The following is a 12853-nucleotide window of genomic DNA, read 5'->3' as shown; positions in this document are numbered from 1 at the left end:
TATTTAATAACAAGGGAATACTATCTAGCTTTGGAACAGTGACCCTATTTCATTTATTTACAAGAAAATAGCTATTCTCCTCATAAACAAAAGCTAATGTAATCGAATGTGTTATGCGTTACTGATCTGTTTTCATAAAGCTTGGTTATTATAGTAATTTTCTTTGCTTTGTCTGTTTTACAAGCATCTTTCATCTTCCATGCTGGCTATACAAGGAGTTTTCAGGCAAAGAGCAGAATATCATATTCCTTTGATACTGAGAAAAATCTGTATTTGAAAAATTCTGTATGGCATTGTATAATTTGGTGGGAAAATTCTGAAATACATGGTAGAGGTATTCATTCACTGGCATTCTTCCTTTAGATATAAATGTTCTTTTTGCTTGTTATTTAAGCCACAATTTCAATCTGAGGCATAGAAGAGACATACCGAAGTCAGTAATCAGGATTGCTACTTTTTCATAGATGATGTTGAGAACCATAATGACTACAAAGCTGATGAGTGAAGCAGTTACTGAGGTGGCTGTCTGTGGAGTCAGGTACTTGCGGATCGCTTGTGTGCCATTAATGTGCCGTGACAACGTGGCAGAAAACACCAGGAAAACGGAGAGCCTGTAGACAATGATTCCAATAACTGAAGCAATAATCAAAAGAATCTGCCAAGAGAATGTAAGAAATATGTTAATGTTGAACCACTGGCTTTGGGGAAAAGTTAGTTTGAAATGCATTTTACAATAGGCAAAAGAAAGTGATTGTGTGCCTTTTATTCCATCACACAAGATGAGTGCAAGAGGAGTCTCAAATAAAATAGAAGGCAATAAATCTAGAATCCATAAAAGAAGCATTTTTCATGTATCACAGTCAATCTGCAGTAACAAAAAGAGATGGTCTGTTTTATGACTAATAACAAGCCTTGTTGCCATGCGAGCTAAGATAATGAGATGCATAATCAAATCTAATGCCTCGAGGCATGCGATGGCTCCAGGAGTTAGGAAGAAATCTCCCTCTCTTGACACCAGGCAATTGTCAGTACGGCAAATGTGCTAGCAGGTCTGCCCTGACCATGGAGGGGGCTGTAGATGCTCTTACACCTGATAATATTGCAGACTACAGACCCGTTGAAGAAACAGACACATTTTAAGCCAAGTGATGTGATATGCAAGAGTTATAATCCAGGCACCCCACATTACTTGCCATCTCTTCTCTTTCTGCTTCTCTTTCTTGCTAGTTCTCTGGCCGTCATTCAGATTAAGATCCTAGGAGCCGGGAATCTTTTACTTACTATCCTTGCTGCAAAATGCCGTAAATTTGCCTACTTCCACACTCCCAGCACATAATAAGAGAGTACAGTAACACAATGACAAAACTAGATCAAATCTCTTCCTTTCAGTCTGAAGTCCTGAAGTTTATTTAAACCCAACAGCAAGCCAGTCTTCTCTTTGTGTTTCAGCTGTGTTAACTGAGGCTCCCCCAGGCTGCCAGCCACCACTGCCTTGGTGCGGCCCTGTCTCGTGTTATCTAGGACGAGTTCTTTCCCAGCTGCTGCTTGTGCTACAGGCGAGGAGAACATGCAGCATGCTCAAACACTGAGCTTTTCAAGGCAACAACTTCTCTGGACATGCTCACCATGTTATCTATTGTTTCATGGGTGACTGGATTCCTTTCAAGTTTTAGTTTTAATTAAAGCAGCAGCTCTGGAAGATTAAAGAGCTCCCAGCTTAGCTTTTCTAAGTGAAACAAAAAACCTGAAAGAGGTTCAGTGCTGTGAGACACAATACTGAACCAAACGGCTGGAGCAAGTAGGACGGACACTGGCAGGGAGGACAGCAAATAAAAAAAAAAACCTTGCCACTACTTCCCCCACGAAAGTAAAGACATTTATCTTAAAGTAATGAGGGAAAAAACAATGGACCACATTCACAAGCTACAGCTGTGTGATATTTTGATACATATTTTCTATTGACTGTATGCTAATGGTGACTAAAACTACCTTGTCCATGTGGGTCCATACTTTATGGTCTTGCCTTATGCATCAGATGGAAATCCAACTGATCCTATTCTTTTGATACCTTTTGTTCAGGTTAAGAGAATCCTTTTTTTTTTTTTTTTTTTTTTTTTTTTAAAGACATTTACTGAAGAAGTGAATTCATGAGGTGAAAGAATAAAAGGAGAACTTTACCCAGAAGAAGACTGCACTTGCACAGAAAGTCATACGTATGCACTTCCCACAGGCAGTGTATGGCACATGTTCTTCTTGCTGTAAAAGATTCAGAAACAGATCAAGGATGCACCCGATCTTTCACCCGATCTTTTCTTCGTATCTTCTTTTTTACTCTAATTAGCCCTTTGTGATACTGAGGGTAGAAAAAAAGAAGAGAAAAGAAATCCCTGCCTTTTTTTCCTTTCCTGCTTTGTTATCCATGGAACCCACATTTATTCATGATTTCAAAAGTCTTATCTGATTACAGGTGTCTCTTTTAACTGTCCATTCTAAGATAAAAATTACTTCCACAGAGGCTGTGTGTGCTCAGCTCGTACTGACTTCAGCTATGCCTGGCTGCATAGTCCTTTTGAATGGACCCATCCTTCTTGGCTGGCCATGGTATCCACACCATTGGCTTTCAGACTTCATGGGCTGAAATTAGCATGCACTAAAATTTTGGTTCTCGATCTTTATATTTCTCAAAGGGAAAATGTCTACTTCAATGTGGTGGTATGAAAAATCACTGAGTCTCTATAGGATCTCTGAAGAGCAAAACCATTATCTTTTAGCATATTCATCACTCTTTGAACTGTCTGAAAGAAGCTTTCTAGCTAAGACTTTATATATTAAAAGTGGCATAGGTTTATAAGCTTTTAAATAGAATCTTTTTTTTTTTTTTTTTTGTAGTACAAGATATAAAAAGAAGAGCTATATTGAATAGTTTCAACTATGCCAGTTAATTTTGAAACTTTTCAAGTGCCGTCTAATAAACATTAGTGTAATATGGATGGAATGTGAAAGCAATGCAAATGATCTGATAAATACCAGAGTAATATATTGACAGAGAACAATAAAAAGTGAAGCTGAGCTGGAGTGAGCTACAGAAGTTGAAGCTACTCAAAATGTATAATAAATAGAGATTTAAACTAAGATCCTCATAGATATGAATCCTACTTCATTGAATTGAGGATTACCCTTGTCCTCGTGAGTTTGCTGTTATTAATTGTAATTGCATCCACATGCACTTGGCAACGATACCTATTTATACATGTTTCAAACAGAAATATTTTTGGTTAAAAAAAGAAAGTCTTGTCATAGTGTAACATCCTTTGCTCCATTTCACCCTTTTTTCCTGATGTATTCTTAGTTAAAGATAGCAAGTGCTCTGTGATCTTGGTCTCTTGCAGCAGCACAGAATCTTTGATTTGGGCATTTAATAAGGTAGACTTAGTCTCCTAAGCTAGGTACAATGCCTACTTCTGTTCATTAATGACACAGGAGCCTCAGTAGCTCCTCCAACAAGCACCTACAAGGTGCCTAGAGTCAGGTACTAATTCTTTTCCACACATCTGGAATTTATAAGCTCACTATTCTCAGGCCAGCTTATCATCTCTCCCTGAATCACCTTATACAGCTCCAGTCCAGATTCATCATTTTCATAGCACACTCTCAAAACATGCCTATTGCAGTAGCTGTGACCGGTTACCAAATTATTCCTTACCTGTGTGATTTCATTCATTACCACATGAGTACATTGCGCTTCATATTCGGGGCGAACTTGTTCTTCTTGCTCTAAATACTCAACCGTGTCCCATTCATACTCCAGTTCAGCCTGCCTTCGCTTCCAAAACTCCAAAAACAAAGTAACTGTCCAGGAGACAAACAAAGAGAGCAATATCATGTGGTTGCTGGACACTGAACCTCTGGGCTATAACATGTGGCTCAGTTTTCCATACAATTTTCCACACAATTTTCCACAGACATGGAGTAAAACAGTTATTGACTGGCGTGATGGTGCCAAGTACCTGTGGGGGAGAAAATAACTGGACCTGCTTCTTTATGGAATTACTGCTTTGGATATCCAGGTACTCTAATAAGAGAAACCTGGGATAAGTGCTGTTGCAAGCACATGCTAAAGAACTCACATACATTTATTTTCTTTCTGCCTAAAGCTAAAATATAAACACTTTGGATTTCATATTACTGACTATTTTTGAAAAAGTTTATCATAGGATACACAAGAAAGCAAGCTGTTTGGATAGATGAAGACAAAATGATGGAGAGTGCTGGATTTCTCAAAAAGAAAACCTCAGTATGCCAAAAATTGCCACAGGTAAAAGCTTGTATTTGTTCAATCTGCAATTTTTGTGTGGACAAATGATCAGCTCACAGAGTATGTGAACCAATGATGCTAGCTCAGGCAAAACTGCTTAAACACAACTTTCTTCCTCTGCTAGCATGAATCTGAGGCAGCTGCAGATCTTTTTGCATGGCATGGAGCTTTGAAACCCTCTGGGCTGGGGCTGGAGTTTCCCTGGACTGTGCTCCTGGGGCTGGAAGCACTAAGGGGATTGGATACACAGATGGGGCTGCAAGCACTAGGGGGATCAGGTACACAGATGCCTAAGTGGTGCTCAAAAGACATCAGTCCAGCCAAACTCATTATCTCAGCCTGAGATGTGATGCAGACAGGTCTGGCATCAGTGGCAATGACAGACCCGGCTGAGAAGGCTGGAGGCTCTGGACATGGGTGTCAGGGCAATGCTCCCCAGAGCAAGGGGATGCTTTACTACTGACAACACCACATCCTCAGATTTAATGGCTCTGCAGCACTGCCTCAGGAGGAGTGAGCATCCCTTCACCACTTCTCTCATTCCTCCCATTATCTGGGAGTAATTAACCCCTAATTTTTTTTTTTATTGTTGTTTCTTTTTCTATAAGTTTGGCACCTCATCCTGAATGATGAAACATCAATGGCATGCAGTTACATGTCTGAACATTAAAGGTCAATTCGAAAATCAGGTGTGGTCAATAAATCCCAGACTGAAGCATTTAAAAATCAGTAACCTCCACGGGCTGAGCTGCAAGATGACCTTGCCATCTGCATATAGGCCAAACCTCAGGAAATCCTCCCACCCTGATTACTCAGGAGCCTCTTTCACAAGGATTTCTCTGCTACCTCATGCTTACAAGCACAAAGACTGCTCCAAGCAGTCGGCCAGAGGATCACATCTGCCTCTGCCTGCAGAGCAAGCAGAACTTCTTATAGGAACTTATGAGTGCCAGCTGGGGCCCCAGCCCACTCACAGGAAACTTCATGCTGCCCTGATTTGCTCCAGCTGTAAATCCAGCTGTTGCTGGGGAGGGCAGGGGTGCAGGGCCCCCACCTGTGGTAACAGCAAAAGGAGGGCTCATAACACAGCGGCAGCTCACACAGCCCCAGTACAAAAACACCTTCTACTAGCCAAAGTACCCCAGTAGCCAAGTTGCATCTTTCTAAACAGGGAAGGAGCTGCTGCTGTATTTGATGCTTTTTCTTTTATTTTGAATCGCTGTTTTGGAGAACACATGTTTGTGTAACCGATCTCACTCAGGAAGGGTCTCCAGTGATGGCAGCAAGTGAAGTGGAAGCTGCTCCTTGTTCAGGAGCTTTGCCAACCTGCTCGAGCTATCATGGGAGGGCTGTCAGAAGTGCTCATCCAGAGCTTTAATGTACAGGGGGTTAATTCCTGAGGCCAAATTCCCTGATGTTTTATGGTGTTTTAACATCTTTGAAGGGATTATACAAAAAAAAAAAATCAACTTCTTAAAAAGTGTATTGGTGTTAATGATGTAATAATATATCTCAAAATCTAATAGTCTTTTAATTATTTTGGACCAGGAGGTCTACAAATGTATTAGAGCAATGGAAATTACAGCTGGAATTGCACCAGGACCCTGGGTCATTTGGATTCAGTACAATTTTGACCAAATTACTGTAATACAATTCACCTCTTTATACAGTGGACTTAGGATGAGAATACTAATAGACCTTGCAGCCATCGCTATAACCAAGCAGCTTAGCTTTGCAATTATTACTCTTGGAGCTATTCAAACACAATTTTTAATTAAAAAGCAAATTACAAATAAATTAGCTACTCAGATGACAGAAGAAGATCACAATAGACAGAAGATTACATTCTAGTTTTTTTTTTTTAATTTAGGTGAAAGTTGATTTTTACATGTATTTTGAAAGAAATCTTCTTGAAGTGATACCTTTCATTTTAAAATTATTTAAAGATGTAGCTATTTTAAAGAATGTTAGGTCATCATAGGAAAATAAAGATATAATGTGTTTTACAAAGAAAACACACACCTAACATATACACACCTAACATTAACTTACTTTGGCAATTTCTGGATAAGACAGTGCAATAAAAGGCAGTTAACAAAGTTGCTGATATGAACAAACAAAACCCAGTATATGAAAATAAACCTTGCCTAATCCTTTAAATGCAGTACTAAGTGGTTTCACTCGCAGGAAATATCCTGGTTTCAGATACATTTTCTCAGATAAAAAGTATCTCTAGTGCTTGCAACTACTACATTTTTACAAAATCAGTTTCTTAAATGAAGACAGGAGGAAAATGTCTGGGAAATACAATAAAAGACTATTTTTCAGAGCAGTTTAATAGGCATAGGCAGCTCCAAGTCTCTTTGGAGAAAAACAGCTCCTTTGCCAGATGTACTTAAGCATGTGGCTCTTGCTGGATGAACATCTAATCACTTCTCTCAGACTGTTTTCCAAGTCAAACCAAACAAAACAGACTCAGAAGACCAATATTTAAGTTCTACAATTTGTTGTTTTCTTGTGATGCTAAAAAGAGGTATTGTGAACATATATATCTTCTGCTGAACTACTTACTGGTGAATTGCTGAGTGTTAGAAAATGACGTAGTTGTAAATTTATCTACGTTTTCTTGGCTGATGCTGTAGGCTTGGCCAAAATTAGATGACAAACCACTGTTGTTGAAATTGACTTACCCCATATTCCCATAAATACTGCAAACACCAGGGTTCCAAAGCTATCAAATATACAAAGTTTCTGGAAAAAAAAAAAAAAAGAACAGAAAAAAAAAGGCTTGAAATATAGTTGACTAGTATTTTCTTCTACACTGACCCAGAACTGAAGCTGCTTACTGAACAAGTTGATTTTTAGCTTTTGTGTAGTTTAATAAACAATCTTTATTGATAGTGTTTCCTCAATTTCTTTCAATGTACTCTCCAGTAAAGTAAGGAAATTAAATACAAAGCCTGGAATTAAAAGTATAAGCCAAATATACAGCAAGAGGATAGTAAAATAGTGTACTATCAAACTTCCTTCCATCTGTTGCATAGGAAGAGGGAAACAGTGCTTCTGGTTTGGGAGATCAGTATACAGCTATGTATTTTTAAAACAGACACAAAAAGGCAATGGACACATCTGCTTTGCATGAGTGAGATGACAACAAATCAAGCTAGTTAGTAAAAACACATTCTGATGAGATACCTCAGTGGTGACAATTTGCCTTTTATTTCCATCGTATCTTTTTCCAATTTTCTTTCTTTTGTCCTTTGAGTGCACTCAAGCAATGCTATTCACTATACCTGGGCAAAATATTTTTAATGAACAGCTGAAAAATTGCCACTTTGGAGTGACAGAATCTATGGAAGGAATGACAAAAGGCTAACACTGGCCTTGTGACACAACTTAATGGGGAAAGAAAGGCAAGTCCCCAGACAGAAATTTAGAGGAAAATCCTGGCCATGTCATGGCTAACAGGACACGACTAAGTCACAACTCCTGTCATGGCTAACATCAGCCTCTCCAGGTACTGATATCCTCCGTGACAACTCAGGTCAAATTCAAGGCACAGCTTCAGCTAACTTCTTTGGGGAGGGAGGAAGGAGTATTTAGAAATGTCAAAACATGCTTTAAACATTTCCTAAGCAAAATAAACTCAGTTACTGAATCAAGACTTTAGTGACTGAATGTTTGTTTTGTTCTGTTTTGCTTTGCAAAAAGGAAAAAAAAAAAACTCAAAATGAAGCGACGGTATTTCACTTTCAATTAAAAAATATTTCAGACCCATATCAAATATTTGGGGGCTATGTGACATAAAAAAAGGAACAACTTTTTTTCATTTTAGATCGAAGTGGACCTTTTTTTTTAATTGTTGTTTTAACTTTTTTTCAGTTCAATTGCTGTATCAAAAGGCACAAATATTTGCACAGCTCTAGTAGTTATGCAGGGGATTAGTGGAGAACAACATTGTTTTAGATGTAGTACTAGGGAAAGTGCAACTAAAGTTCAATAGCATGCCTATAAGCTGCAAATGTAGTTACCTTGGATGATTCACAAGTGCTGGTGAGGTTCCAGTAGGTACATACTTTATCACACTGAGGGCACATTATGATATTACCTCCTATGTTGGGATCACATACTTCTTGGCTAAAAACAAAACTAGTCAGTCACTCTAAATTCTTTAGTCCTTATGTGCACATAAGGACAGTGCAATAACGTCAGGGAAGTGAGAAATAAGTAACCAGGGATCTTCTCTCAAGAATTCCCCTCCATCCCACTCCCACAAATGTATCCCAGTTTCCATTTTTAGCCCTCATCTCAAAAGTGGATGACCTGGAGGGAAAATAACTTCCATCCCTTATACATGGTAGTATTTCTCAGGACTTTTCACACTGAAAATAAAATAACTCTTCAAAGATCTCATGCTCTTCAGTAGGAAACCCACAGCTGCACACTCAGGTGGGCTATCATGGCAAGCCCGAGAGGAGAAGGAAAAGGAAGGCTGCCTTCTGGAGCAAGGAGTAGCTGCAGAACCGAAATGGCTACCTAGTCCCTGTGGTCCTGTAAAGAGGCTCAAATTGGAAAATGGGCATGGTAGATCTGTCTCCTAAGAGGTGGCAAAAGAGTTTGGCTTCTTTAATGCAGTATGGTGGAAGCTAAAAGGTGATGTAATTACTTTCTGTAAATACATCAGCAACACAAACACCAGGGAGGGAGATTAACCATTTAACTAAATGATAATAAGGCTAAATTGGTATAAAGTGGCCACTGGAATGGAGCTCTGGAAGAGCTTTTCTGAGTGATTTATAAAAGTAAACTCCATTCCTGAGTGGGGCTGTACAGTGTGATGTCCTATACGTGATTTGGCACAATGACCCAAGTGTTTTTTCCTTGGTCATTGTGCTGTGACTCAATCTCACCATATTCTGATGAGGAAATCTGTGTCATGAATATGATTCTGTTCCCAATGTATCCTGGGCAGCTGAAGCCCCCTGTGCTGTTGCTCTTCCTGTTTTCTTCTCTCAGAACAGAGCAAAGAAAGTTCAGGGGTTTTATCATGGTCTTTGGATACATTCTTTAAGGATTCCCACATTGAAAATGATGTTACAGAAATTTGTATTGGCTTCTGATGATAGTTCTTTTCTTTTTATTTCTACACTAGGTGTGGTAACCTAGTGCAAAATATAAAGAAAATCCTGAAATAACAAACTCAGACGTCTAGCACTCTAATGGTTCATGGACATCTATTACTCTTCTATCTCATATTTTATACCTTGACTTGCAAATCCATAGCCATTGTTGTTCTCAGGCTCTTTTATTTTGTCTCTTTTATTATGTCATGTCTTGCAAACTTTGTACAGTAGGGGATGGATCAAAACTGTGTGTAATATTAAAATAGCCCTGATCAAATACCTCCATGTGCAGTTGTCTTTTGTCAGGCATCCATACAGAAAGCAGCCAACTCCTACAACTGCAGCTACTATCAGCATGTTAGTGTAAAAGCCCAGCCAAGCAAAATAGATTCCAATTTTCTCTCCGTAGTATTTCCTGTGGAGGAGAAAGGTTTAAGGTTTTGTTTATTTGTTCGTTTTTAAATGAAATGCAAGTAAATTTCAAATGACTCTTCATTTCATACATTTTGTGCCAACTCTTATTGTCACATTCCTCTGGTCAGAACATTGGTATTGCAGAAGTATTACAGCTGGGTGTTTCTACCACCACTTTTATGCTTGTATAAGAGGGTAAGAAGGGAAAGAAAAGGAAAAAGAGAGAAAGATCATACCTTGCAGTGAAAAAATTTAAATGGATGACTTTTCATGAATTGGAAACCAATTATCATGAAACTAAGTTCAAAGAATGCTTCCATGCATGAGCTGATACAGGTATATGTACCTGCCTGTGTCTTTCTGACACCCAAAACCCAGACCTGTCATGTAAATTCCTAGCTCCCTCTGCATTAGTCAAGCCGTAGTCACACCACAGGGTCACTGAATCACAGAATATCCTGAGCTGGAAGGTACCCACGAGGATCATCGAGTCCAGCTCGTGGCTCTGCACAGGATCATGCAAAAATCAGACTGTATGTCTGAGAGTGTTGTACAAATGTTTCTTGAACTCCAGCAGGCTCAGTGCTGTGATCACTGACCTGGGCAGCCTGTCCCAGTGCCCGACCACCCTCTGGGGGCAGAACCTTTCCCTAACACCCAGCCTGACCCTCCCCTGTCCCAGCTCCATGCCGTTCCCTCATGTCCACTAACCTGATAAAATCCAGGGGTTGCAGCTTGAAAATGTTTTTAGGGTGAGCCCATTCTCTGTAGAGGAGGTATCGTTCACTTGGGCAGGCAGGATCTGTTGATGGGTGCCGAAAACTAGACTGCAAAACAGAAAGACCGTGGGAAGAAGACACCATTAATCTAAACAGCATGGATCAGTTCTCATCTCCTCAGACCCAGTGCCACGAACCCAAAGCCTGGAATAGCCTTTTTGTCACTGCAAGCCAGGAAAAGGATCAGTAAGCTTCTCTAAGAATGCATCAGGATTCAGGATGGAAGGTTGTCAGAAAGACACTGAATACTAAAGCAAGAGCTTTACATATGTGGGTTGAAAGTAACAGACACTCTCCATGAACTTAAATCTAAGCCCATTTCAGTGTCTTGGCACTCAGCAATAGAAAACAGAAAAGGATCCAGTCTAATTAGAGAACAGAACTTCATTAAAATGGATTTTAAGTAGCTCTAACATGTTAATGTAATTTGCTTTAAAACAATATTGTTCTGGAATGAAGGCTGGAAAGTCCAAGGGATACATAAAGGGAGTCTAGTCTCTGTTTTATATTTATATTTAAAAGAGAGTTGACACAGAGGTAATCCTTGTGTTTTTTTACCAGGTTATTGGAAAATCTATTTCAATAAAGGCTGTTTTATTTGGTGGAATTTTCCATTCTGTATCTCTGATGTGGCAAGAAAAGTCACTTTTCTAGAAATATATGTTACTTTTGATTTTCAGAGTAGCTGTGATATATAATTTTAATTGTATAAAAAGACAGTCATTAATTATAAGGCATATTGAGTCCAAATTCCCCACGCCATGATAGAAATAGCTTGCAAGGCAGGTTTTAAATCTTTAAAAGACAACCTTAAAAATGGATAGTCACGAATGCTATTAATTCTGTCCTGTAAAGCTTTGGGTTACTTCCAAGAAACATGATTTGTCTTGATTCTGACTTAAAGATTTTCTTGAAATCCTTTAAGGCCTCCTAAATATTTTAAGTAGAGTCGAAACATCTCGAGTAGTTCCCATTCCTGACCTCCCACTTTCTCCATTCCTTCTCAAGAGAACACACCTCAGACACAGAAGAGTGGTTCCGATGGGGGAGGAGGTGTAGATACAATGCACAAAATCAGATCTGTCTTTGCTCACTGTATCCTATTTGCAGCCTCACACTGAGTTTTTGTTGTCAAATACCCTGAAGTCTGATTTTTTTTTCTCCTTCATTTTCTTTTTCTGTGGTATTGCTAGTCTTTATATGCAAAACAATTTTCAGTACAATTTTCTTACGTGTGCTTAAATGATATACTTTAAAAATAAAAAAGCTTTAGAAGTGTAGCTACAAAAGTCAGAATTCATATTATTGCAAGGTGAAATTCAATCCAGTTAAGCATTTGACTCTGACATCATTTACTGAGGTGTTGTACTGGGATTCTTGCAAAAATGTGGGTTTCACAGCAGTGATTGTGATGTTTGGGAACTGTGGAAATGTTTCTCACTGTGTAAGACTGTCATACATCCTAAAATGAGACTAGCATTCTACATCTTTATTAAAATGTTATTTGATAGGGATTTTAATGCTGAAAAACAGAATACCAATAAAATTGCTAAAACTGATTTAGAAGTGATGACACAGTGCATCATGGAAAAGCATCACTCGAGTGCTCCCAGGTTCCTCTTTTGGCCAGACACTTTACTGACCTACATCTTCCAGAGAATACAAGATTAACATCTCCTAAATAAAATATATCATGTTTCAGTTATGGAGCTATATTTTTAACCAGCAGTGTTTTGGAGAAAAAGCTCTTAAGCCAAACTATGTCATATTCTACTATGTGGAGAGAAAAAACAGTCGAGCAGTAAGACAGTCAGTCGTGCTTGTATTTTTTGCCATGAAGAACACACATAAACTCTCGAGCTGCAGACTTCTATTTCTAAATACACCATTGTGACAAAACTGGACTTACGTCATGAAGGGGAAATGCTGCTTTGTAGATTCCAGAGTCCAGTAATTTGTTAATGCCAAACTTCTTCACATTGTTTTTGGTTGCGTATTCCACACGGGACAGGATGAAATGAACCTGAAATTTACAAAATACTTTTTGTCTCTTGCAATGTGAAAGTAATCATGCACAACAATACCTGTTTCAAAATGTAAATGAGTTATGGAAAGGTAAGCAGTGTAGACACATTTGATTGCACTGGCTAGACGAACCATTCAAATTTCTCCATTTAAATTCTGGTGGAACAGATGTACAGGCTGTTTCATAAATAACACAG

General features: G+C 38.8%; 1 protein-coding gene across 4 annotated transcripts in view; it reads right to left on the bottom strand.

The window, feature by feature from the left end:
- The window catches only part of ANO6 (anoctamin 6), a 75698-nt gene that overhangs the window by 15127 nt on the left and 47718 nt on the right, over window positions 1-12853 (bottom strand). For all 4 annotated transcript variants that reach the window (XM_040551712.1, XM_040551720.1, XM_040551698.1 and 1 more), the window contains exons 6-13: window positions 12541-12654; window positions 10564-10679; window positions 9719-9853; window positions 8347-8452; window positions 7006-7066; window positions 3704-3849; window positions 2179-2256; window positions 430-655 (exon numbers count right to left, since the gene is read on the bottom strand). In XM_040551712.1, the coding sequence (XP_040407646.1) occupies window positions 430-655; window positions 2179-2256; window positions 3704-3849; window positions 7006-7066; window positions 8347-8452; window positions 9719-9853; window positions 10564-10679; window positions 12541-12654 (982 nt within the window). The remainder of the gene's footprint in view (window positions 1-429; window positions 656-2178; window positions 2257-3703; window positions 3850-7005; window positions 7067-8346; window positions 8453-9718; window positions 9854-10563; window positions 10680-12540; window positions 12655-12853) is intronic.

Source organism: Cygnus olor, chromosome 1, assembly GCF_009769625.2.
Source record: "Cygnus olor isolate bCygOlo1 chromosome 1, bCygOlo1.pri.v2, whole genome shotgun sequence".
NCBI classification, from domain to species: Eukaryota; Metazoa; Chordata; class Aves; order Anseriformes; family Anatidae; genus Cygnus; species Cygnus olor.
Note: the sequence above shows the minus strand (reverse complement) of the source record. Positions and strands in the feature narration are given on the sequence as shown.